This window comes from Argentina silus, assembly GCF_951799395.1.
Source record: "Argentina silus genome assembly, chromosome: 8".
NCBI lineage: Eukaryota > Metazoa > Chordata > Actinopteri > Argentiniformes > Argentinidae > Argentina > Argentina silus.
This window is the reverse complement of record NC_139662.1, coordinates 7156934-7184886: the sequence shown is the minus strand read 5'-3', so window position 1 is coordinate 7184886 and position 27953 is coordinate 7156934. Positions and strand designations below refer to the sequence as shown.

The 27953-nt window shown below is 42.1% G+C and overlaps 3 protein-coding genes across 3 annotated transcripts; all 3 read right to left on the bottom strand.

Annotated features, from left to right (window-relative positions):
• Window positions 1–31: 31 nt before the first annotated feature.
• On the bottom strand, window positions 32–7136 carry LOC310808886 (complement factor B; the record flags this gene model as incomplete). The annotated part of the gene is made up of 17 exons (XM_083675985.1): window positions 32–329; window positions 791–840; window positions 1155–1287; window positions 1404–1507; window positions 1640–1716; window positions 1911–2058; window positions 2290–2410; window positions 2619–2722; window positions 2871–3008; window positions 3468–3572; window positions 3697–3828; window positions 4621–4759; window positions 4996–5132; window positions 5368–5466; window positions 5852–6025; window positions 6408–6593; window positions 6896–7136. 17 exons carry the CDS (start codon window positions 7134–7136, stop codon window positions 165–167), a joined length of 2253 nt encoding a protein of 750 aa, XP_083532111.1. The 3' UTR covers window positions 32–164.
• Window positions 7137–8082: 946 nt separating this feature from the next.
• On the bottom strand, window positions 8083–22337 carry plekhm2 (pleckstrin homology domain containing, family M (with RUN domain) member 2). Its single transcript, XM_083675001.1, has 20 exons — window positions 21622–22337; window positions 20483–20589; window positions 20268–20377; window positions 19665–19764; window positions 19482–19569; window positions 19140–19314; window positions 18524–18583; window positions 17187–17478; window positions 15992–16846; window positions 15803–15872; window positions 15518–15608; window positions 15327–15391; window positions 14617–14705; window positions 14346–14478; window positions 13918–14108; window positions 13248–13313; window positions 12820–12979; window positions 12059–12238; window positions 11676–11792; window positions 8083–11479 (listed from the first exon to the last, which is right to left on the bottom strand). Exons 1-20 carry the CDS (start codon window positions 21700–21702, stop codon window positions 11342–11344), a joined length of 3168 nt encoding a protein of 1055 aa, XP_083531127.1. The 5' UTR covers window positions 21703–22337; the 3' UTR covers window positions 8083–11341.
• A 438-nt stretch (window positions 22338–22775) lies between these two features.
• ddost (dolichyl-diphosphooligosaccharide--protein glycosyltransferase subunit (non-catalytic)) lies at window positions 22776–27609 on the bottom strand (the record flags this gene model as incomplete). Its single annotated transcript, XM_083674648.1, has 11 exons — window positions 22776–23458; window positions 23673–23779; window positions 23907–24027; window positions 24249–24396; window positions 24599–24747; window positions 25521–25614; window positions 25769–25863; window positions 26112–26215; window positions 26537–26623; window positions 26757–26867; window positions 27375–27609. 11 exons carry the CDS (start codon window positions 27607–27609, stop codon window positions 23309–23311), a joined length of 1401 nt encoding a protein of 466 aa, XP_083530774.1. The 3' UTR covers window positions 22776–23308.
• Between the last annotated feature and the right edge of the window lie 344 nt (window positions 27610–27953).

Below are 27953 nucleotides of genomic sequence, written 5' to 3'. Positions count from 1 at the left end.
GGTTTTACACTGGGATCATGTCCTAATCAGTAACAAATTAAGTGCACACAAACAATGTCTCAGTGTTGAGTAGTTATATTTGTTTTCCTGTCTGCAATAAAGTATAAAGCTCTAACATTGAGGACAATGTCTACCTGCAGTAGGTACATCCCATATAGTGCTCCTCAGTTGTCTATAGAAGAAAAGTCCATGTCCTTTCCTAGGTGTTCTTTAAGCCATGGCATCAGGGAGAAGAGGCTGATGTGGAAGTCTCGTGCGTCAGGAGGGGGATTGTCACTTCTATCTTGTAGCTCGCACACGTTCTCGGTGCCCCAGCTCACTACTCCCACCTATAGGACAATTGTAGTAACAGTAGGTGAATATTTGTAAAGCGCCTACTACCTTCTCATTGGGTGACATTTGGCCCTTGTAATAGAAGAGATGTAGTCATTGACTATGTTTACATGCACAGAATACTCTATACAGTATGGCAATAAGTAAGCTGTTTACATGCTCTCAGTTTCCCTTATAATACTGTTTCCATGCTATTAGTTTATTCTGAGTAATTTTACTGTTTCACTCAAATTAATTTGAGGAGAGATCAATATTTGCAGTGGGTTGTGATTTATAATTTAGGAATGCAGTATTAGCAGAATTATGTTTGCTACACACCTGAAGGCATTCTTTTGATCTAAATTGAAACTCACCTACTTTTCAGCTAAATTGACTCATCTCTCACTCTGGGAGTACATTTTGTGCATGTAAAAGTAGTTAGTGATGTTTATTTTGGAGGGGAATAGGAGTTTCTCACTTGAAAATAGCGCAGTTTCTTGAGAAGGAATAGAGAACCACCAGAGTCACCTGTTGGAAAATGTAGACATTAAGTAAAATAAAATAAAATAAGACCCTTAAAGGCACACTCCAGCCAAGATGTTTATTTGTGTATGATTATATCATAATTTTCCCACATTAGAACATTTTACTGACTGTAAAAGTATGGAAAATGTTGTTTTAGCCTTTTGATTAATGTGCGCAATTCAGAGATCAAATAAAGGTCAATGTCAGTAATTCAGAGGTCAAATAACTTCTGCCATGTAAATGAAATGAAATTAACTTTATACATGTGTGCGTGTGTGTGTTCAGGCTATGGAAAGTGAGTTCTCACACAAACATACCTTTGCACGTTACTGCGTCTTGATGAGACTCTGACCCCCCAGAACACAGAAACCTGTCTGGCACATATTCATCCAAAGGTACATCGACAGCAGTTTTGAGTGTGTTTTCCGCAGGCTTAATGCAACTTGGCCTCTGTATATGGAACCAAACCAAACAATGTTGATAGTTCATAATATTCCACCCAACAAAAAACATGCACATACATTAAACAATCATGAATGTATGTCTGCTTGCTGGGGACCACTTACTTTGCTACCTGTGTGAATGTGTGTTTGCTTGCGTTTGGGCCTTTGACTCTTTGAGTCTGAGATAAAGTAGGCTCGGTTTTCCTCCAAGGGTAGCAGAGTATTCTCTGTGCACACACACAAACAAACAAACAAACACACACACACACAGACGAGCATGCACACAGGCATGTTAACATATGCTGTATATTGTATGGAAGGAAGATCACTCTGGTCAGAGTTCAGGGGTCATCTCTTACTGTGCTGCTCACACGTGGAGTTGGGGCTCATCTTCATTGCTCGGCTGGCAGGTTTGGTACACGGCAAACAGATGGGTCTGTCAGTAACACATCACACATCTTACTCCACAATATAGAACTTACACAACACAACAGGTAAGGAATGTAAGGAATTTCATAGGGTGCATTGTATTTATAACCAAGTGGCCAGTTGGGAGTAGCTGAATTAAGATAAATGCATATCATTTTAGTAGGGAACCCATTCATCAGCCAGTTGTGCTGTTTAACCTACCTTGCCTTCCACGACAGCCGAATGCCCTCATTGACCTTCACTAATGCAATGTCATAGTCATAAAACTCTGGCACGTTCTTATGCTGGAGTCCTTTCACATTGTACTTTGTGTGCGGAATCACAGCCGATGCCTTCACTTCCCCCTCGCCTAGGAAACATGTTGGAGGACATTTACAAATGTACTGTATGTCAGTTACCAGACATTGTCCTGGATGCCCGTTATAAACCTTTTATTCTATTTGGCAAAATTCTAACTTATCACTTCAGTCTTTTGTGGGACCGGTTTCTTTTCATTGCCCACAGAGAAAGAATTAGAGACGTTCTTATAAATTCCTATATAAGAACCATGAGGTCCACCCATATACGGCAGGTTACTGACCATGCTTCACAGTCACTATTTCAGGCTCCTTCACTGCCTGTTTAGGAAAGCAGTGAGCTGCAGTCAGGATCCAGTTCTGGGCCACTATAGATCCCTGGCAGTTTGTAGGCAATTCACCAGTCTGAGGAATTGGCCAAAAAAATCGAAGAGTCACTTATAGATTTTGAATGTAGATTTATCTGTTCACTGTTGAGTACATACTTATTTGTCTGAAATAGTGTTTATATTACATTGTCATTTTACTTTTACTTTTACTGTCATATGCTAGATGACTATTGCATGTGTATGAAGTGAGGTGATCAGTTGACTTGACATAGTACAGTACTTACAGTAGGTACTGCGATGACTCTCACATGCCATGGCTGAGTATAGGCTTTGTTATCCTTCGACACAACCTCCTGTGCCACCCCACACATGATCACACTTGTGTCACCTACAAATACACCATTAGATTATGAATGTCATGTGTTTTGGTTTTCTAGAAAAGATACACAATTTGTAACATAAAAATGCATTTGGAAATTTAAAGGAAAACAAGAAAAATGTCACTGTCAGAAGAATGTTGATAAATGTTAACCTACTGATCATGCTGTTGAACACCTCTCCCAGCTGTTCATAGTCCTGAAGAATGAAGATGTGCTCCTCCTTTCTCTTCCTGGAGGCAATGGCATTCAGTTGTTGTTTGTTCACTTTGTCCCCAATACCAAACACGTAGACATCTGGTTGGAAACAAACACACACATGCGCACGCACACCATTTCCATGAAAGAAATAGTCAGTGTAGTTTGTTAATTATACAAACTAGAGGCAGCACTCCCCTAAATTAACTGTGATTTCATGGGGAGCCCCATGACAGGCCTTCTCTATGTTAAGGTTAAACTTTCTTCATCTTTTGTGTTTTGAGCAGAGCAAGCTTTAATCTAACGTTAGTGATTTACCACCACCTGCCTTGTTTGAGTGTTTGCTTAGGACAGAGGCATTCACTGGTGCCAATAGGTGGTGACATGAACCTATAAGCCTTTTTACAATTCCCGGATAAACCGATTAAAAGAGGAAAACCAAGCATGTTCCCCCCAGTTGACTACTTTATAATGGAGACAGTCTGTCTAGGCACTCCCCATGCTGTCAGAGAAGCAATGAATCTCTATGGTGTAGCCCCCTGATGTGCAGTAACTGACCCAACAGCTGCTCATCTGTGTGGTCCTTTGCTGTGCTGCTGTAGTCCAAAAGAGAGCGGATCTTTGCCAGAACATCTAAGGCACTGGGCCCTGTGTTGGAGTGGCCTACAAAGGGAGAAATTAGGACATATTATTGTACTGTATGTAACCCTTTTTGTACCAGGTAAGTTGACAAAAAATGCACCCTCTGAACGCGAGGGATAACGACAACAAAGTTCTCAGCTGTTACCGTCTGTTTCAATGAGGATGACGTTCTGCGTCTCGTTGAATTGGTTGATCTTGTTCTGTTTCAGGAAAGACATCATCTCATACACACGGTGCAGGGCAGAATGCAGGTTGGTGCCTGTCTGTTTCCCATGGCCTGGAGGTGGACAGTTACCGGGTCAAACCACATCATATACACTGTTATGGCCAGGATTGAGACAGCCATTCACTTACTTTACATACAGTATATATAGTGCATTCAGAAAGTATTCAGACCCCTGCACTTTTTCCACATTTATTATGTTACAGCCTTATTCTAAAATAATGAAATAAATTCATTTTGTTTCCCTCATCAATCTACACACAATACCCCATAATGACAAAGCCAAAACAGGTTTTTAGAAATGTTTGCTAATTTATTCAAAATAAAAAACTGAAATATCACATTTACATAAGTATTCAGACCCTTTGCTATGACACTCGAAATTGAGTTCAGGTGCACCCTGTTTCCATTGATCATCCTTGAGATGTCTCTACGACTTGATTGGAGTCCACCTGTGGTAAATTCAATTAATTGGACATGATTTGGAACGCCACACACCTGTCTATATAAGGTCCCACAGTTGACCAGGCTCTTTTCGCTGTGTCATTATGGGGTATTGTGTGTAGATTGATGATGAGGAAAAAAATGAATTGAATCCATTTTAGAATAAGGCTGTAACATAACAAAATGTGGAAAACGTTAAGGGGTCTGAATACTTTCCGAATACTGCACTGTACCTCAATAGCTGAACAATAGCTAGTAATAGATTGATAGTGGATGGATGGATGAACAAACTAATGCATGAATAAATTAACAGAGCGAAGCTCTTCAAGTGAGATGCTTTGTCTTGTGCAGTGTAATGGGAAGTATGAATGTGTTAAAAGGGAGACTGTGGTGCCAACATACTTGTGTGGTCAAACTCCATCAGTCTGTCCACAACACGGTCAACATTGTCGCTGCTGAAGTCGGTGATGCTCACAATGTCTTTGGCCTGGCTGGCATAGGAGGTTAGATGAAACTTCATCTTAACCTCATAGCTGTCTAGCTGAGAGAAAAACACTTTTGAGTTCACAAACATCATCTCAGCACAAACTTTTATTAGATTCCCTGTATTGCATTTTGTTCCCTGTGTTTACAGTAAAAATGTTTATTGTTCTATGTTGCATGTGTACTGTAATACATGAGTTTGTGTTCATGCTCGTTTGTGTTGCCTGCCCTTCATGATTGCCAATAAATGTAAATATGTTGTTTTAATCTAATTGAATTGATGTGTATTAGAACCTTGCGGATGAGCTCGGCAGTGGCTCTCCGGGCTTTTTCAAACTGCGTCTTGGTGATGCTGCCGGAGGTGTCCATCAGGATGAACACGTTCATACGACCATCAGCCACACGCAGGGTCCTTCCAAAGGTCACTGTGTCTACATAGAGACACACAGGGGTCAGAGAGGTCAGCTAAGACGGTGCATATTAGGCACACAAACACACGCGCACACACACACACACACACACACACACACAACACACAACACACAAACAATGCAGATACACAGACTTGTGAGATATGGAGATATGACAAACAGACAGACAGACACGGAAGTGCACACACACGCGCACGCATGCACGCACACACACGCACACACACTCTAGGATCACCTGTCTTTTTGAACTCAGACGAGAGAACATCCATGACTCCAGCCAGAGAGCCCCCCATAGCCTGAGCCACCGCATTGGGGGAGTCAAAGGCATATGCCGCTGCATTCAGACACATTAGCAGAGTTAGCATGTGTGGAACTGAAATGCCATGATTTAGAGACATTCGCCCTCAATTATCAAATGAGCAGATCAATTATTTCTGGAGTACACAAGGTAAAATAAGAGTGCTCTAAACCGCAGGTGCTGTGAACACAGCAATCATATTTACATGGCTGTCAGTCTTAACTCTGCACATGGTGTCTTTCATAGGTGTAGACTTAATAACCATGCTAAGCTAACTGACACAGCAATATAGCTATGAGTTTTAGAGCTATTGGAGCCTGGAGCCTGTGGAGATTATCAAAACGTTACAGTGGTGCTAGATATGTGTCCCAATCCCATTATTTTAACCTAGTCTAGTGTATTGTCCAGTCAATACACTGACCTTGGCATCGTGGCTCTGAGCCGCTCCACTCTTTGGAATCCAGACAGACCCGCTCAGCTGAGCCCAGAAGGTCCAGTCCCTTCTGGCAGTGATACTGGACCTTCTCCCCCGTCCGGAACCGTCCCACTGAACGCAGGGCACCCGGTGGCACCCCAGGATCCTTACAGTCTTCAGCTGAAAGGAGACGATAACAGGTATAACCCACCATGACATATCGCACTCATAGACTAAGAGTAAAAACACATGCTAGAGATAGTTTGCATTCATTCTATTGAATAATAAAGCAATAACACACTAGATGATGTGGATATCAAAATGGTTGTGATGTGGTTGTAGGCACAAGGCACAGCCAACTATACATCTACACATCTCTCAGAGTTTGCATGGACAGAGTGCCATGGCCTGTAAAGCAGGGCTCAGTTATTGCTATATGTCTTCATGCTGTGGATAAAGGATTTTTTTTATGTTGTGTTCACTATGGAGAAAAATGTGTTTACTAAATGAATGTTTACTAAATCTGGCCCTCGTTGGTACAAGGGTGAGCGCCTCTTCAAACCTTCATTGTCACACACAGGGATGGAGCCTGTCCAGTCTCCAGAAGAGGTGCAGTTCCTCTGGGCTGACCCAGACAAGGTAAAGCCACTGTAGCATGAGAAGCTCTGGTTCTCTCCCGGACGGAGCCACTGGCTCCGGGGCCAGAGCTCACCATTACCCAGCTCCAGCTGGGCGGGACACAGCACCTCTGAGAGATAGGGTGGGGGGGGGGGGGTGGGGGGGGGGAACCATGGAGAGAGTAAACATTGTGAAAACTGTAATCTTAACATTTAATATTTATTTATCTGTAGTATTATCTCTGTAGCCTCTCAATTTACACTAGCCAGTGTACAAGTTAATTTACTGAGATGTCCTTTTCCCATTCATTCTCATGTTGCTTTTCAAGTAATTGGCACAGTAATGGTTTATCCAAGCTTTTGGTTGAGAGGGTTACAAGTGTATCAGTTAAAATAACTACCAGATTCTTACTGTGGCCCTCCAAAACCTTACCTTTACAGGTTGCTTGTGACACTTGTCTTCCACTGTCCAGTCTCATGGTGGACCACTCCCCATCGGCGCTGCACAGCCTATGGCTGACAGGGAACGGGTAGCGCCCGACCCCGCAGTGATAGATCAGCATGCTCCCCTCTGTGCCTCCTTGAGTGTATGATACATTGCCTCCTCTGATGGTCTCAGTGATTGAACAGTTCTGTGTCTGCTCCTCATAGTATTCATAGTCTGTCTCTTGCATCCACACTGAAATATATGCAGTTCACATTTTGACCTCAATGTGCCTGTTAATATTTGTTCGCTGTTGTTCTGTTATGTTTAGCATGTTTAAAATGTAATGCCCGAATCATCTTAGTCATTTAAATGATCAATGAGTCTTAACAGATCATTTGGGATGATTCGGGCATTGCATTTCAAACATGCTCATTTAGGGTACATTGACTATCATTAGTTTTTCGCTAGCGAAATTTGCAGTGACTATAAACAAATACAAAGAGTGGATTGAACTCTGCCCTGGTCCATAGAAGGTAAGTAAACAAATGTAATATTGTTATTTGGTGAACTATCCGTTACATAGTCCACACTTTCAGTAGATAAAACAGAAGCAAATTGTACAGCAAATGTGTGAAGAAGGGATAAGGCTAACTGCTAGGGTTCTTGGATGGTTGATCAGCTATTTAATAGTTAATTAAATATCTACAGTCCCTCTGCATGGAACTAAGTATCAGAATAAAGTGTTTCTAATATTTCATCGCCTTTATTCAACCAGTTGGTTATTGAGAATCCATTACCTTCACTGACTTGATATGTCATTTTGATAAATCAAGGACATCGTTTGTGCTAATTAGCTGTTAACTTCTGGTCATCATCGGATTTCCCCCCTAACCAATGTCCAGCTACTGTATGTGTAGCTATGGCAGAAAGTAAACTGAGCTCTGATGAGTACTCACCGTCTCTGACAGCAATATAGGATAATACTGCCCACAACAGAGTGACAGCATACATGACCAGTCTGTGTTTATCCCTACTGTATATCCGTAGACTGCATTGATATGTCTACCTCAGCTGCATGGATGGATGGATATGTCAACCTGAGTAATTTTATTTGAGGAGTGACTATCCATTAACGCACAAAAGCAAACACTAAAGCAAGGATTTGGCAATTTGGGAAAGCAACTTCGATAAGGTTCTGGTTTGAATTTCTTTATTCATATTGTCCTATTATTCACAAAAGTCATTTTTGTACATTTGTTAACATATGTACAATATAAAAGACATTCAGTACATGCAGGTTTTAGTGCGATCAAGTGTTAGAATAAAATAAATGAATCCCATATCTTTATACAATTCCCCACCTCCCCAAAAAAAGCTTAACATAATACTAACATATATAGGTAAAAAAAGAAGTTAAGACGGCTCTTTCACAAGTCAATCTAAAGATGTGATCCACCATTGGCCAGCAATGCCCAACACTCATATGACTGTTTAGAAGGACATATTCCTAAAACACTTCCATGATATACAACTTTGTCCCAATCAAATGTTGACTAACTTTTGAAATACGCATTCAGATATATTGCAATTGCAAGTTTCTATTCAACATTTGGACATTACAACATTGTCTTACTGAATTTCCAGTGTGCTCAAAATAATTCCACTGCCTAGACAACAAGGGAGAAGTACCAACAAAAAATGCATACTATATGGGAGACATGTTTGGGTCTTTCCTGCAGGGACTTTATAACATTGAAATTAATAGTACCATTTCTAACCTGAGATGCACAATTGATTGGATTATGGCTCCCTAACCCTTCAGAGACATCAGAATAGAGACAAGACCATTTGACACTTAAATGGTCAAAGCAGTGAACATGTTTAGTGGTTACAGATAATGCTATTAGACACACGCACGCATTAACACGCGCACGCACACGCACACACACGCGCACACACACACACACACACACACACACAATAGGTCTTCAACCAAAACAAACACACTTGTGTCACACTTGTATTTTTACTTGTCTCTAAGAAGCCTTGTTCACAATACAATTTCACTGATTGTTAAATGTGTTCCAATATAAGCCGGCAGCATTAAAAGGCCACATTCAAGAGTAGTGTTTTATTTAGTAAAACGTATAGGCAATTATGTCCAATTAAAAAAGGTTACGAAAAAGGCCACATGATTATTAGGAGTAACAGGCAAAGCTGAAAGCTTCTAAAAACCTTTGCCTGTTGATTGCGCGATTCCATGATAGCACTGACATTGGGAAAATACTACTCAAGCCAATACGAAGATAAAGGTTTTGCAATATTGCTCACAGTGCAATTTGTGACAAAACACTTTGATTATGAGGAAGTTGTGCATCTAATCATGCAGTAGCAACATAACTGGAAAACCTATTGAGAGGATGGAAGGAGGAAATAAAATCACATGAATGGTTATTTGTAGTAAAGGGATAGTTTACTCAAAATACAAATTAACACAATTTCCCAAGTACTTTGGCTGTGGTTCATTTACCAAGACATTTTGTGGATTTTTTGTTCCCTTACTTGTATATATTCTTTTTATATTTTCACCATTATGGACCCCATTAATTCAGAAAATGTCTTAAACACAGTACAAACACACCAATCCAACTTACTACATTACTCTAGTATACTGTAGTGGATTTTTAAAGTCACTTATTGGGCTATAATCCATATGTAGTGACATCATTAAAACATCACCATTTAATAATTGATTACAAGCCAATAAAGTCACTTTTCAAAATGTTATGTACACATACAATTCAGAGGCATGCTAGTGAGATAGTTGGATTGGTGTGTTTGTGAGGTGTTTAAGATCTTTTCTGAATTAATGTCTGTTGACACTATCAAAACAAAATATGGCTATCAAATATTAATAAAAACTAAGGAAACTAAGTATGTGACAATTATTATTTTGAGTAAACTATCCCTTATAGAATAAATGTGCTCAATAGGCAACATGCTTCTTATTCATTTTCTACTGCATATAGAGCTGTTGTGTTATAGGGCTTCATAGGGGTTCGTCCATTTAGTGATACCATATAATCTGTCCATTTACAGCAATATGAAAGACTCTGGTAAGCACAGGGGTGTGTAATAAAAACACAGCCATGTACAGGTATCCCCATCTATCTTAGAACACACTGACATTGATGAATCTCACACAATGACCACATCTAAACTGCAATTACTCTTGACTTACAGCGGGGGAAGTATACACTAGCTAACAGACAAAGAATGAGGTCTGTGTCGGATGACTGAAAAAAAAAAAAAAAAAAAAAAAAAAAAAAAAAAAAACTTAATTGAAAGCTAACGTCTCCCCTTCATTAATTGCATACAAATACGCATACAATATGAAACAAGTTGTTACAAACTAACTAATCTATTTGCTCCCGATTTTTATATCAACAAGCAGTACTGAACATGTAATTTCCACACAAGCCCAATCAATTTATCACTACCCTCAAATACAACTTAAAAAGTCTGAAACCCAAAAGCGATGTGCAATATTGCATTCAACGGCAAGTTCTCTTCTCTCATCTTTTTGTTCCGTATCTATCCATGCTAGGTTGGCCAGTCCCATGACATTCTGTTTTATCTACAGTATAAACCTGACAACATTTAAAAGGAAACATAATGGTAAACCAAGATGGCGGACAAGGATGAGCATCCTGCTGTAACAGTAATTCTCCATAGACGTTGACCTTCATAGTATAGGCCACATCAGTGACCATCCATTCTTGAGCCAAATAAGTATCCTATCATACATTTGGAAGTATTTGTCAACGGACAAACCTATACATGAGGATATCAGAGTGAGTGTGGATTAATTGAGAAATCGTAGATGCACATTTGAATTTGGATTGATAATGCATCAATACTGTACACCACTGTACATATGCACTATAAATGTAGTGCAGTGAAATATCTTCCATGTTAGCTAACAACTTATTCTAATAGAGTAAGGAGTGTTTTTCTTCTTCAAACACCTGTCTCAACGACAAGAGAAAGTCAAGCATAACATATATATTTGTGCAAGGCCAAGAGTGTGAACTGAGTTTCAAACTGAGGTTAGCCTCACGACATCCCATGACAACATCCCATCACACTGTACACACAATAGTACCTCTCTCTCTGTCTATATGGCTATTCATCAATTCCAAGTCAATTCAAGTCACTAATTCTGTTCTTGAATTGAAACTTATACTGTAATAGTATCAATCTAGATCCTGAATTGACTGAATCTGAATGCTTTTGACCCGACCGAGCAGGAGAGCAGGACTACTAGTGAAATCCCATTTGCCCATCTGAAAGTCTTTTCTGCTCTGCTCTCAACCTTGATGTGAAGAGAGTAGGGGTGCAATGGAAACTTAAATATGTCTTTCTGCTCTATGGGGGGGGTCTTTCTGTCCATCAGCACCAGGGCTCTCTCTGAGAGCGCCCCCGTGCCAGGCTGTCGCTCCTCTGCCAGGCGCTCCTCATCAGTGCCAAGGCCTCACTGCAGCGCTTCTGCACTGACGGCTCCGACACGCTCCTACGAGGCAGACTGACCTGGACCGTGGGAGAGAGGCAAGAGGGTGGGGACGTGAGAGGGAAGGGATATTAAGGGAAAAGAGAGCAAAAGAGATTTTAAGGGAGAGGAGAGAAGGGGGAGGCAGAGGTAAGAACAGCAGAATCTTTGACTTGCATATCTCATACGGTAACTCTTTTTTTTCTGGAGCCTTTTCTCCCTCCCTTTCTCCTTTACCTGGAAAATGTTCCTCCAGGCAGCCTCTAGCACCTCCAGCAGGCGGTCTCTCTCCTTGCAGCCACTGAAGTACAGCACCCAAGGGGGCAAGAACTGAACCCTGTCCACAGCAAACTCCTAACCACAGAGAGGGGGAGATAAGAGTGGACCAAGAAAATGAGAAAGAGAAACAGAGTAGGGTCTCTTTTCAATCCAAAAAATTATATAGTTTAAATTTTCTATATCTATGTCATACTAATACTGCGTCATTGAAATTAATCAAATTGAGTGAGGGGATGAGAAGCGGACAGAGAAAGACAAAGGGAGTGCAGGGAAATGAGGAAACCTCAATTTTGCATGTGCTGGAAGAAGTCAAGTGATTCAATTCAAACGTAGACACTCACAATGACACAGTACTCTCTCTCTGCCTCCAGACTGACGGAGGTGACGTCTGAGAGCTCTGCACTGCCCAGCGAGCGGAAGAAGCTGGTCTGGCAGTCTTGATGACATGTCAGCAGCTTCTTGTCTGTCACCACCAGGCAACATGGGATACAGGGGGTGGGCGCCACTCCCAGGGGAATCACCTGCACTCAGAGAGGGAGAATTTATTAAACAAAACATACATCTAAAAAAGCTCCATTTATAAAACGTTATGGATGCAAGGAATATTGTTCTTAAATTTCTGAATTAGGAAAACATTTTATTTGAATTGAATCCCCAATTGAGAGATATGGTTGAAGAGTAAACTGAACCAAGTGGGAAAAAAACGCCTCAAAAACTTGCAAAGGAGAGTTTAGCCAAATAGTAAGAGAGTTTACGAGTCTAGAAGTGTGTTCTGCTACTAATGGAAACAGCTATACATGGTCAGCCTTGCTCTCTCTCTCCCCTGAAAATGAGGTCAGGTTTTCACATGTGTTTGAATGAGTAACAGCTGTGTGTGAAGTAGAAAGTGGATGTTACGTGGTCATTCTTTCCCAGAGGTCAGGCTCTGATCCAAAAACAACCAATAGGAAATGGTTCTAGCCATTTAGGGAAAGGGAATGGTTTCCGGATGACGCCTCTGGCATGCACTGAGTGGTTGTGTGTGTGTGTGTGTGTGCAGTGCATGGGTGTGTGGGTGTACAATATGTGGACACTGTGTGTGTGTGCCTTCCCTCCTCCTCACCCCTTTGGAGACGGACTGGCAGAGTAGCTGCATCCAGTCAGCCATGTCCTGCTCGTTGTCGGCGCTTAGCTCCAGGGCCGGGCGCTCTGTCAGGATCACCTGGAAGGCGTGGGGGCGCTCCGCGCTGTTGGAGCGTCGGCAACCTCCGCAGTGCTCGCCCCTGGTGGAGAAATGAAGAGAAAGGGGGGAGAGAGGGTGGATTTTGGGGGTGGGGGGGGGGGGGAAGTGAGAGGTTCCTATATTACTCACTGATTTGATTATAGAGTATATAGACCATGGGAATAATGTTGATGAGTCACACAACTACCACCAACAACTACCCTGTCACCAATCCATGACCCTTAAAATCCTCTTTATTGAGTATTCTCCCACGCACAGACACACACAAATGTCCATGGTTAGTTAAGCACTAAAACAGCATGCCTTACCCCATAGTGATTGACAGTAGTGGAGTAACGTCCGTCCTCTCTGCATACTGGTACAGAATCCCATTGCTGCAAAAGTACAAGAGGACTAAATGTAATAAACAACTAGGCTGAAGACGGGGTTCTCCCCGGGATTTTTCAACAGCGTGGTGCTGGATTGAATTACCAAAATCCGACTAAAACGTTGGATTCACTGACGTCTTAACGCTTTCTTTTTCGCTTTCGTTTTTAACAACGTCGTTGGCGATCAAAGATAGTTACTCTATCATTAGTAAATATATAGTTTAATTTGCCTTGAACGTTTATATAGTGGCACAGCGCCACTCTCACATCCTTTGGGGAGAGCCCTGGAAGAATCTCAGAGATTCCGCTGCACCAAATAACAGCATTGTCTAACAAGTTAGGTAGGTACTGTAGGTACTTTGTGTTACGGTAAAAATAAAGGTCGAAAGAGGAAAGGAGAAATTTAAATAAATCACAAATTAACCCAAGTTTCATGTTCAGTTCTGTTTTGGTGTTTTTATCTTGTATTGAAAAACAGGTACAAAACTCTGTATCGAATCCTACATGAATTTAAAAGTCAATATTGTTCTAAGCGTGGACACTTAGATCAGTCAATTTAAATCCATGTGAGTACATGAACAAGTGCAGGAGAAGGGTGAAGAGCCTGTACCTGAGTACAAGGTAGCAGCTCTTCCACAGCTCCTTGCCCAGGTAGGTGGTGCTTGCTCGGTAGAGTAGAGCGCCCTCTTTTGTGCTGGAGGAGTCCCCAGAGCCTAGCATGCCTGGCTGAGGAGACAGGGTCACATCCATGGGGTCCTCCCAGTGGACCAGGGAATACATGCCGATACACACCTCTGAGACCTACACACACACACACACACGCACGCACACACACACACACCACGAATACATCACTACTACAGTATGAAGTTGAGTATACAGTACAATCAAATCAAGTGTATATTATGGTTGTGTGTAGTACTATGTGCATGTTCTATGTAAAGGCAGTACATCTTTGGTTGAGAGCATAAATAAACTATCAGGTATTCTTTCAACACTGCATTTGTCTTCATATAAATAAATAAGTCCTTGCCGTACTTCACAGTAAGACTCCTGGGACACAAACTTGGTGAGGGCCAGTTTCTCCATGGTGGCGTCGGTCAGGATGGAGGGGTAGGGCGGCTCCCGACATCCCTTTATCATGGCTGAGTTTAGTGCCGCCAGAAACCAACTGAGAGAGAGCGAGAGAAAGAGAAGTCAAACACACTGAGGGCCAGAGAGGAAGGTGGTGTGTTAAGAAAATGAGAAGGAGAGGAGAAGTGGTTGAAAGTGATTGGTGCAGGAAGGGGACAGAAGCAGTGGTACTCACACAGTCAGCGAGGAGTCTGCCGTGTCCAGGAGGAACTGGCGTCGTCTGTTGGTGCATACCAGTGTGACGGTCTGCTGGTCCAAGCCCACCTAGGATACAGACAACATCACCACTGAGTTCCCATACAAACTGTACATCTGTCTGCTTGCAGCTTCTTCAATATGCAATATGGGCCAAATGCTAACTTTTCATTCTGATATTTCTTGCAGTACAGGGCTGCTCTCACGCACCACTTAAAGGAATATATAGCCTGGATATGGCCGCATCAGCACAATTTGGACAATCCATTCTAATATGTATTACTGGAGTCCGTAAAATAAACAGCAGGACTTCTACTTGCTTCTGTTACACAGTATGTCCACTATCTATAATTGGATTGAAGTAATTGTTTGGATTGACCTTAATATTTTGGACCATGTGATGAACAAAAACACAACTTGAACTGAACAATGTGAACTACGTAAACCCCTGACCCTACTGACTTGGAAAATCATCATCAATCATCATCCTTGACTTCCTTGACCCCTAAAGCAGGATTGTGAAGATGACCCCAAAAAACCCTAACCCTTGCCTTGAAGAAAAAAAGGAAGAAAAAAAAGAAAACAAACACTTGCAAATAACATTGCCTGGCAACGCTGCATGATACCTTTTACAGACAATACCCACTGGCGATAGATCACACATCTCCTCTCAAAGTACAGATAACTCACAGAAACGTAGTCCAGCTCATTGTAAGAGATGGCGTCCTCCACTGTGTAAGGCTTCTCCGCTGCCCCTGAAAAAGCCAGGAAAGGAATCCATGACCGGTCAAGTCAAAAGCAGACTACAAATGTTTATACAGTTAGACTATCTGTACTGCAGGTGCACACATAAAACATTTAAAAACATTTTTTTAACTCACCTTTCCTCAGCAGGTAAATGTAACAGTCAGTCAGCAGCAGGTAGAGGGGCTGCAAGTCTCCTTCCATGTGACCCGTACTCATCCTCATCATCTGGGAACAGACACAAGACTCAGGTCAGCCTGTTTGGGTGCTTATTTTTTCTATTCATTTATTGAAGATAGATTGGGGCATATTGCACAGACATGGACTACTCTCATCATTAGACAAAAAAAACGTATCTACAGAGGACCCAATTATTGGCCTCAGACCACCCATATTCTGGCCCACTGAATGGGGGTCCTTACCTTGAAGAGCTGCTCCTCATTCTCTCTGAAGACATGGATCATGAGCAAGAGCAGGTGATTGTTGTCCACCCTGAAACACCAACAGAGGAACAACACCTCAGGCCATTGGTTAAAAGATTCCCCAAAACAGCAAACCTAAAAGACGCACAATTCATTCTTCACCTGATTTACTGAGCAACTCCTACTCACTTGAACTCTGCAGGATGTGGGTTGTCTGTTGAACCAAGCCCATCTTCCTCCTCCAGCTCTTCCGTTTCTCCTCCGACGGACCCATTCTCAACCACCACCGCTGACTCCTCCCTCTTCTCCTCCTCCTCCCCCCGCTCTTCCTTCTGCTCCTCCTTTAAGGTGGTGTCCTGCCCTGACGTTGCCTCTCTCTCTCCCACATCTTCATGGCCACCAAGAAGAGTCTGCGGCTGGCCAAGCCCTGAAGCGTCATGGTGGCCACGACACGCGGAAGCAGAGTCTGGACTGTGGGGGGTAAAGCAGTAGAAGTCGGCGGGGGCTGGGGGGGCCTGCAGGAAGTTAGGGCTCGGGGCCAGAGGGAGCAAAGGGGTCCTTGCCAGGTCAGACAACTCTCCCCTTGAATCCTCTCGAAAGGGCTGCTGCCCCTGGGGCTGGGGGTCGCCCTGGTGGCTTTTGTCCCCTTCCCCCCCTTCTTCCTGCTCGCCCGGTTGCCCCCACACCTCCCCCCCGTCCAGAGCCCCGTTGAGCTCATCCATGACATCACGCAAGGGCTGGCCCACACTTTCCATGGAGGTATCCGTCATCTCTGGGAGCCGCAGGAGGGCCTCTGTCTCATCTTCCTCCTCCTCACCTTCCTCCCCATCCCCCTCCTTCCTCACCTTTCTCACTGTTTCGACCCCTGAGTCCTGCTGTTGATTTACAGAGGGGCACCAGGTGTCTCCTTCTGCTCCATCACCCGCACACACCAAGTGGGGGCCATTGTCTGTGTCCACCTGCTCAGCCATGTTGTGGCCATTTACAGAGTCGGTGGAGCCCTTACCACGGCGCTTCTTGGCGGGCTTCCTTCGTCTGGCCATCCTGGTGGAAAGAGAGGCACCAGATCATAATCTATATCTAATGCCTACAAACTGTATACACCAGTGTGCATTAGTGTGGGCTTTGCTAACTTGATAGCCATTTGCTCAATGCTAGTGAATAAGTGCTTATAGCTAACATGCTAACCTAAATCTCTGAAAACCTCCACGTCTGTGAGCTTAAGCTAAGTGTCAAGAATGTTTTGTTATTATTCAATAGCCTCATGCTCTGTGTGCTAAAGCAAGAGTGAGGGTTAACTGTTAGCAGCCAGCAAGAGTCCCCATTTAGGTTCAGCCAAAGAGGCTAAAAGCTAAGAGTTAGCATGAGTCTGTGCTCTACCTACCTGATAACCTCTAGCTCAGTGCTGGTGCTCTCAGTGTCATCACCGGTGGTGGTGTCATGGCGGCTAGCCGTGTGGACCGGGGTGACATCGGCCGAGGTGTTGGTGTCTGAGTCCTCGTTGAAGGGGTTGTGTCTGAACGTGGGGCTGCGCGGCGGTGGGGACTGAGGAGGAGGCGCCCCCCTCACCGTTACAACAGAGGCGGTGGCTCGAAGAACCACCGAGTCGCTGATGACCGTCTGAGGGTCCGAGGCGCTTGAGCGTGGACAGCTGGCTGGGTCTGTGAGGTCACCCTCTGTAATGGGACACACAGAGTCAACAAGATAGCACACACACACATCCATTTCCCACAGAATGCACAGGACGGAAAAGCACAGACAGACGAACAGATACAAGCTTGTCTAGAGAGTGACACAGGCCTTGATTAAACCTTCATACCATGGCTTACAAGAGGGCCTACAGTTTACATATAATTGTTCATACCGATTTAGTATTTTTCATTGTCAGTGCAGTATAGCAGCTGTTGAAGCCAATTAAAAAACAGGTCAAATAACTGTTATGAATCTATTGAAGATGAATGAGGATGTAGAGTATATGCTACAGTTGACTAAAGCTATGGAGACCGGTTTCAACCTAGGCCAGAGCCAATGCATTACAATCTCTTCACAGAGAGAATATTCCAAAGATCGGCCAGACAGACACCAGACAGAGTGAGTACCAGCGGCAACAAGCATTGCAGTTCTCTTTAGTATTATTTCAGACTGGAATACTGTGTGAGCATTAGGATGCTCCATGAAGGAACACTTTATGCGGTTAGTCAAAACTTGACTGACAACATGGAATCAATTCACCAGTGCTGAGTGAAGGATGAGTCTGCCCACAAATAAAATGACTTACCTGAGAATTAAATAGTTTTAGGTACAATGTAAGCAGCAGTAGTTTCACCAAATGTTTTTTTCACCAAAAAACCCCCCACATTTGCACATCTAGGCAACTAAGCAATTCAAACCTTAGATTTACTCCTACGAATGAAAGCTATTATGAGGTAAAAGCATCTACACAAAGCATAGTGATAAACCTCAGCTTATCTCGTTCCCAATAAACAAAATAACACCAATTAGAATCACTTTGATTGTTTTCTTTAGCATTTCTCGACCCCATTAGCTAGATGCTTTTCTTACAGTATCAGTTTTCAAAAAGTCCAATAAAACCACTGGCTACACATAGGACCAGCATGCATTTAGCACAGACTGTGACATGCGTGATGCAGTGAAGGGAGGAAGGAGGGAGGGAGGGACGGAGGGAGGGACGGAGGGAGGGGCGGGGTAACCATGTCCCACCTTCCCAGTCTGCACTTGGCATTGACTGCAACACGGGGAAGATGTCACCGAAATCATAATCTAAAAAAAGGAGGGAAGACTCAACATTAGAAGGGAGGGTTGAGACACGAGAGAAGGAGAGAGGAGGACACAAACTGAAAACATGACATGAGAAGTATGATATACATGATCAACAGACATACAGTATGTGATGAAAATGAAGACAAAAAACTAAATTGGGGACTGTGACTCGATGCTTTGTGGAGAGTGACAGGAAACATGGCAGCCTTCACACAGAACTATTATCTCCCCAATGAGAAACCTAACCTACAGTACGCAGCATGCTTTCTCAGCTTTGACATTCAAGGAATTCATACAGTGCTTAGTTTGAGCTCAGTTATATAAAGAGCACTTCAACCTCTGTAAAAAAAATAAGAGCGGTGAGCACCAGTCAATCATTTCAGTCAGTCACAAGTGTCGACGTCTGGACCAATACCCCATTACGTGACACCAATCGATGAATAATTAGCAACGTGTAAGAGAAGAGAGACTGAAAAGAGGGAGGGGGGGGGGGGGGGGAGATAAAGAGAGAGATAGAAGGAAAGAGTGAGAGAGATGGAAAGGTGGAGCTCCTTACCTTCGCTAGACGGTGCTATGGCACTGTCGTCCCACTCCAGGTTGGTGGAGGTGAGGGAGGTGAAGGAGTGCAGGGACAGGCTGTCCGAGCTGGGCAGCCTCTCCTCAAAGTCCAACAAGTTATGGGGTTTATAGTACTCTGGCATGTAGGGGGCCACGTCCAAGTATGGCACATCCTAACCACGACAGAAACAAATGGGGTTGATTGAGTTTTGATCTCAGAACATTAACATGTAACTGTCGCTAAACCTACCTGTAAAAAAAAACTCAACTTAACAGCCCTCTGTAAATGAAGTGTATCAATTGTGAACCCTCACGGTCTCAAGGAATTGCATATACTAACCAGCTCCAAATCAAACCGAATGAATTCCAGTCCCGACACCAGCGTGAGAAAGAGTGTGAGGTGGTCATGGCTGCAAACCAACGCATTTCTGGGAGTGAATAAAATCCGACAAGTTAACTTGATGGAAGGGAGGTAACAACACGTGTCAAAGAGACACCGTATGGCAATCTGCAAGGCACTCACTTGAAGTAATACTTCTGCAGCAATCCTTGGTTCTCTTGAAAGAGACGGAGGTAGCTTTCTAAGGAGCTCTCGCTCAGCGCTAGGTATAACCACGCACGACCTGCAAAGTAACAAGCACAACAACTAACCTGTTTACATTCCCACTGTTCAACACACTGGAGACATTCCCTTTGACGGGTGGCAGTATGACTTAGTAGAACTATGTTATGTACTGCCTGAACTTGCAACTAGGTCAAACAAGTCTCTCTTAAAGGATAAACACAGTACTGTAAAACAGTAACCGTAAAACAAAGAGAAAAAGTACATGCAATGACTGTCTCCTTCAAATCTGTCGACAAGCACATCTAATCACTGTCATTCTCTGTACATTCTTGCCTGTGACATACAATAAAGATCGGAACTGTATTAACAAAAGACTACACCACTGGCCAATGATGCCATTGCCAAGGCTACAGCGTCACAGAGAGTGGGGAAGCACATTGTACGCTGCTATGTAGGCCTTTGTCGTTCAATGTGATTGTGGTGTGAAACAGTTTTGCACGATGCTGACTCATAAATGAATGCAGATGGGTGTGAGTGTGCTGGTAAAAGCTCTGCTCTCACTTCGCCCAAGGTTGGTGGCTATGTGCTGGAGCTCGTCTATTTGTCGGACTGCTTCTCTGCGAGTGAAGTGGAGGACGAGGACCCAGTAACCTGAAGAGATATCCTGCAGCCTGCAATGCACAACAGAATTCTATAGTTTGAATTCAATATTACGACACGCACAAAATATACGTCAACTGGAACTGTGAGAATCCCCACTTGACTCTCAGTCTTACCCATAGAGCAGTGCGTGGTCGAGGTGTTCACACAGGCGCTGTAGGACCCGATCGTGATTCCGGATGGCTGGTGTTTCATCCTCACAGGCAGCAAAGTAACTCTGCAACTGCAGGCAGTGCACAAAAAGAGGTGGAACTAATAAGAAAAGGCTTACATCCAAACTAGAAATACGGTTGTATCTTCCAAAGTTATGGGACAACCACGTGCATGGTTGTGAAATGTTTTTCTAAGGATACAGTACTGGCTTTGTATTAAGTGCATAGTGTATAATTTGGTATGTCAGTCCTATATAGACTGATCCAATCCACTCAATGATTTTATTAGGACTGATATGAAGACATTCATGGAAATCAGACATTTGTTAGGCAACTCAAAGAACAGTTTAGCAGCAGATAATCACATGATGAAGATCATGTGACCATGACACTGGAAACAGGACCATTCAAAATATATGCAGGAATGTATTTGAATACCACATCAGGCAAGGTTTATAAAGCACTGGCAGTGTTGACACATTGGGTGGACGGGTTATGAACAGGTTTATGCAGAGAGTACAAACAACATTGACAGAGGGAAAGTTAAATTTGTGGATCTGCTGAATGTCTGCTGAATGTCTGAATTGTTTTAAAAAAATAAAATAAACGATATCTCTCCCAGGCATACTGAAATGTGATGGTAAAAATTAATTGCTGCAACTTCAGTCACTGTTATTTTGCGTGGTAAAACGTGACGAACTGCTGCATTGACAATGACCCTGAATTTGAACACAACACCCTGTGTTTACATGACAGCGTCGATATGCCGCAGCAACACAGCAGTGTAACAATATAGGGCTGGTTTTCAACAGGAAGCTAGTTAGCCAAGATAGCGGTGGCAGATTGCAACAAATCAACCACTTGACATCCGAAGCATCATCAAGCATAGATTGGTGACATGTACAATCTTCAGAGGGTTATCATTCATAGTACATCCAAATGTTTTGTAGTGAGCCAGGCCCACTTAGCTATTTTAGCTAGTTGGCTGGCTAACAACACAGTCCATTATCGCTCAGATTCCCTACACAAACTTTAAGTAGTGTTTACTCACAACAAATCGTTTGTATATATATATATATATATATCGTGGTAATCACGCTTACCTTCTTGACAGACAAAGAAATATTTTCCAGTATTCGGTCCTTGACTTTGAGTTGATCCATCACTGGTCTCCTTGGCTGCATACAGCTGTCAGCTGATCTCCAGAGCGGTCTAGCGGCTGGTGCGGTCTGGCTTGTTCACCTGAATTTAGTTAGCTAACTTCGCTAGCTAGCCGTGAATTTACAATGCTGACAATTGTCTAACAACATAGCTAGCAAATATTGACATTTCATAAAGGCAGTGTAGCTAGTAAAAGTCAAATCACTAAATTAACTGCAGAGAGTAATGGTCATCATTGGCTAGTAGTACAATGGACTGAGCGATGCCTGCAGTCCTCGCATGGAATGCTTCAACTGTACGGCCGCTTAGGCTAGTAACCACACTAGCTAGCACATAGCTAAGTTAGTAGTACACACTCAAGACAGTCAGTCATCCTCTACAAGCAATATCCTAACAACTTGCCACTCATTGGTTTAGCAATATCGCTGTCCCCTTCGGGTGAAATCTGTCTCAAGTTAGTCGCATTTTTTCAATTTAGATGTCATTTCAGGCTTAGTCAAACTTCTCAAGAGATAGATAGCTTAGCAGCCAACCTTAGCTAGCCTGCTGATAGGATCGTTTCCTTTTTACTTTGTAGTTAATTTAGCTGACTGTCTTTTACGTAGCTAGCTAACTTATTTAATCCAAATGCCCTTTCATTACATAGCTATACACTACTTACTTTTGTTAGGCACTTGCTCGTAACCAACTAAACACAACTTCAAGACACAGCAGCACATACTTTCTGGAATAGTTAGCCATAGCGTTCAAATTCTCTGGCTGCTACGTCACTAACCGGCCTATCAAAAGAGCCCGTGTCAATCACCAATGTCTTTGATATCACCAGAGATGTTTTGTACTGAAAGATGATTTGATATCATTGGTATAGATCACACTTCATGATGTTGAGGGAAATTGGTTCCAAAATACATGTGTAATGCTGTTGACACATATAGTACACAGTAGATTTTCTATGTAGGCCTAACACTATATAATATATAACAATGCACATTTGCACAATTGATTTCTGTCAATCATAAACTGAATTTCCAGAATCTCCAGTTTCCAGAAACTCAAAGGCTCACACTTCTCATGTTGCTAGACAAGAAAGAGCACATTTTTCAGAGTGGAATGTCAACAATTTATTGTGGTTTTTAAGGATTTATGTAACGTTTTTTTTGTTGAAAATATGTTACTGTCTCACCAATAGACACAAATTTGATCAGATAAACAAAACATTCAGTGCATGTACCACATCAAGACCTTTTCCTCATAAAGTGGGCGGAAAAAATCAAACATGGGATGTTTCAAAACAAGTGCTCCACCTGATATTGAGATCACTGTATCTCCTTGAGTCCTGACTGAACTCAGAACAGATCCTTTCCTTTGAGTGATTATTTTACACGTGACATGAATGTCATTTCTTTAAAAGTACAAAAAAGCTCAGACAAGGCATGTTAATGCTGAGCGAGTTATCCTTTCAGTCTGCAAACCCCTCACCATCAAATGCCCCCACAGCCAATAGAAGCAACATTTTAAATTCTCACAGTCTCCTTAAACAATGATGAACGATTCAGCATCTGAGAACTTCAATTTCTAACCCCCAACCCAAACAATCTCATTATCTCTTCCCCAAATCTTTTTCGCTCCTTAGTCTGACTTTTCTTTTTCTTTCATGTGAAGGAAGACTATACTAAAGACGAAGAGTCCTGCCATCATCGAGAAGACACTGGCGTAGTAGGGGAAAGCTGAGGGGATGAATCGCTCATACTGGGTGTGCTGCAGAGGACGCACTGACACCTACGGGAGGACATAAAATGTGAAATTCAGCCTGGTACAGATCCAAAATGTACTGTGTGTTAACTTCTAACGGTGATGGGCTGAAACTACAGTTGTTTTTGTCATATGGTCGACTAAAAACTCTTTGATCTAGTCCAGAACTCTTTGCTTTACATAAATTAATATGTTAACATAGGATTTGGATCTAGTCATCTCTACGATTGACTCAACTCACCTGAGTGGAGGAGTACAGATGTGTGAAGCCTAGCCTGTTGTAGTCCACCTTGAACTGGAACACTCCATATACGTCAGGCAGCATGAACTGGACGCTGTATTTCTGGCCTGTTAGGAAAAGAACATCACATTTTAGGACATACACAAAACTGTAATATTATTAATTTTTCACCACACAAGTAAAAAATAATGGACCCTAAGAGTTTGAAAAATAAATGGTGTGAAATGGTCATACCATTTTTCTTCAAGTAGGTCCTGACGAAGGGGTCGATCCTGACAAACTCCAGCTGAATATCATCCCCATCGAAGGGAATCCAGCGGCCCTCAGAGAGCATCTCAATGACAATGCTGTACTCCTGTGTGGGAGGAGAGAGACAACGAGACATTAGAAACAACACAAAACCACAGTTCATGCAGGTGAGGAAAACATCTTCATGCCATAAAAAAATCATGCCACCACATTCAAGTGACTAGGCTTGATGTTATATTTTGCATGTTTATGATGAAAATGTTTTACTTATCACTAAATAAACAGCTAAATAATGGCATAGATTAAATTGTGTACATAATGACTCACCACAAGGTCTGTGATAGTGTATGCTGCAGGAGGAGTGCTTTCACCCACAGTGTGATGGGTAACAGCCCCAACCCTGAGAACGCCAGCCTCCTTGAACACCCAACGGGACAGTGCCTCAGCCAACTCCATGTTCCCAGTCTGAGCATACCTACAAGTCCAGAGACATCACAGGGAATAAGGAAACCAGCCAAAACAACTACACAAACAAGCAACAACATAACTCAAAATACATTCCTTGAAATGTAGGCCAAGGGTGAAATGGCAATGTTGCACAATGACAAGCGGGAGAAAAAGAGAGGGTCCACAATATGATGCAGAGTAGGTCATAACAAGTATTAAGATGGGGTTACCCTTGGGATCCAGGTGTAGCCTTCTGGACAGGTGAGTTGAAGAAGGCATCGCTGAAGAAGTGCAGTGAGCCACTGAAGACCACTCGGGCATTGTTCCTGGCCTGGAGGCCTGCAATCAGCAGGGTGTTCTTTCCAACAGCATGGGGATACTGCAGAGAGAGAGCAAGAGAGTGATGCCTGTCTGAAACAAAGGACCACATTCCAGGCACACATGCATATTTTAACAGTTATTACAAATATATTTGATCTACTTGGTACTTTTTATAATATATATATATATATATATATATATATATATATATATATATATATATATATATATATATATATATATATATATATACACACATACACACACACACATAATTCTTGGTAATCGGTATTGGTAATATTACGTTTATTATGGTATATTTGGTATTACTCCTGTTGTACATATTTTTCATTTGAATTGGTATAGTTCTTGAGATTTCTTTTTTAATTCCACCCCTCAGCTGCTCCAGGCCAATCCCACCTCTCTCAATATACCACCCTCTCTTGGTTTCCTTGTGCCACATATTTTTCAATGGTGCTGTGATGTCTAACATAGTTCCTAAAACTGTCAACTCTTAGTGCCTGCACAGATTTTAAGCTAAAAATGAATCTTTTTGCTAAGAGTATGATTATATTGATTATTGATTGTCAGACACCATGTCACCTAATAGTGCTTTTTGTAAGTTTTTTCTATTTATTTTTTTAGATAGTATAGTTTTTATTTGCCAGCCATTCATAGGTATTTACCTCTCCAAGGTTGTAAAACCTTGTCTATTTTAGTTAACTTTTTATTGCAATGTATGGTTGTAAATTCATTTATATCTTTGGGGATATGTATTTGGACCTGTATTTGTAAATGAAAAAGTTTGATGAAGAAGGGAAGTGTATTTACTTGAGAGATGGGACGGTCAGGGAAGAAGGAGTAGGCAGTGGAGGAGCCTGTCAGAATGTCCAGGACGAGGGGATTTTCTGGGTCTGCCACCATGCTGGGGGAAGGAGAGACAAGGGTGAGGTTCAGTATCCATGGTGATCCTGTAAACCCTGTCCATAGGCATATCTCTAACCCAACAAGGGCACCATTGCTTGCATGTACTAATAATAGCAATAATATCAGAATCCCAGCTTTGATGCTAGACTCACCCAACACCCTTGAAGAGGATGGGTTTCTCAGTGGGATTGCCGACAATACTGGGAGCTTTCAGCAGATTCGCTGGATCTGCAACAATCAGGGTGTGCTAGAATAAAAAGAGGAGGGAGAGAGAAGAGAAAAGTTAACATTTGACCTCAAATTATCTCTACCTTTAAGACTCAAAATGAGTAACTATATAAATGTCAGGTAAGCTTGAACATTTTCTTGCTTCATGTTGTCTTCAAATCTCTTGCAATCATAACAAATCTCATCAAATTCCAGAACATTCTATGCAGACCCTCTAGACACCCCCAATCACCCACCAAGATTGTTCACTCTCCCTTTTCAACTTACCTCACCGGCGTCTGACACATCATAATTGTGATGGTCAATGACAGCGGTCTTCTCCTCATCAAACTCAATCCCACACTCACTGCCCAGCTCTCTCAGTGGGTCACCTAAAGCAGAGAATAGGACAAGAGCATTACAAAGTTACATCACATTTACATCACAGTTTTTTTTGCTTAGTTTGCTTTTTTCTTCTTTTTGGGGGGGGTCTATGGTTTGGTGTTAGTTCATATTGTTTGTATTGTATTTAAAATGTATATTGTTTAGTATTGTTCTTTTGTAAAGCACTAACACATTTGTCTATGTAAAAAGCTCTACACAAATACATTTGTTTGATTGGTTATTGAAGCACAATGGTTAAAAACAGTATAATGTGGAATCAATGCTTGAAGATAACATACTATATCTCCATTATCAAGTTATGCACTTACCAATATCAGAATTGGCAGCAACAAGGACATTGCCTCCACCATCAATAAAGGAAGTGATGGTCTCAACGTTGATATTACCTCCAAAGTCTGAAAAGAGAAAGAAGCATGAAGAATGCAAGAATGCTATCGCTGAGGCAAAATAAGAAATGCCATAAACAATTGAAACTGCAATTCATATATTTGGCTTGGGGACTTTGTTGTAAGTCGGAATGTATCTTACCTTCCACTGATGGGGAGAAGATGACAAGATGATCATATAGAAACTGGCCATATTTGATGAGAGACAGAGAAGGGTCATCTGCGGTCTTGAATGAAAGGTCAAAGCCACGATCTGCAAAGAGAAACATGTATCGATGACTGAAATACATACAATGCATTTTTCAAGGAATAGCCTTACGTTTTGAATTCAGGAGGTATATCCCCAGTTGTATACCAATACTGCTTAGAAGCCCATTTGCAAGTGTCAATAGCCTTAAACTTTAAATGACTTGTTTAGTAGCTATTAATATAATAATGTTGCTATTGATACATTGTCTTAGCCAGTGCAACTGCATCTCAGGAGCACCATGTACGTCTTGTTGAGATGTTTTTAAGCTTTCTTATGGCATCACGCATAATTCGATTCTGCTATAAAATGTCACTCACGCACCAATATTATTTTTCTAATGGAAGCTAGGGTCCCAATTACGCTAGCGTAGGCCTATAGCTAGCTTAACGAGGAAATGACTTGACACCCTTTCTAGAACGACTCGGTATATCACATCGTGCATATTTACAAACCCTTGTAGTTACTTGTCAAAAAGGAGTTTGAAAACAGACGTGGCTAGCTTTCACTCACCTGCCAGACTGCGGAAGAAGATTGAATGGGTGTCTCGGATATTGAGGTTGTCTAGTAGCACGAGCGTCTTTCCGTCAGCCCACGTTACATGCAACATCGACGCTATCGTCAATAAGAATAGAACATTGTTTAACAACAGTTTAGATTTGGTCTGGGCCATGCTAAATGGCCGTTTTTTGGATGATAACGTGGAAATGCACCGGTTGGTTTGCATGACTGCTGTCAACGCCGCCATTTTGCTTTACAAGTCGACGTCAGCGTTAGCAGTCGACTAACCTTAGGTCCCTGGATTCAGCCAATCACAGACGTGAACGCGTCGCTGATAAAAAATAAATAAATAAAAAAGATACTGCGCCTAAATTGGACCAGAACTTTATGATTCTTATCTATCATGGTTTGACATTTTGAATAAAGTGCGCTCATCTATGTTTCGCACTGATACTGTTAATAAGAGCCATGGAATTCTAGATAGTTATTGAGATAATGAGTATAGAACAACTCTGGTATAAATGCTATGAATGATCATTCCATTAGGTTAGTGGAGAAGAAAACCCAGTATTGAAAATAATATTGAAACAG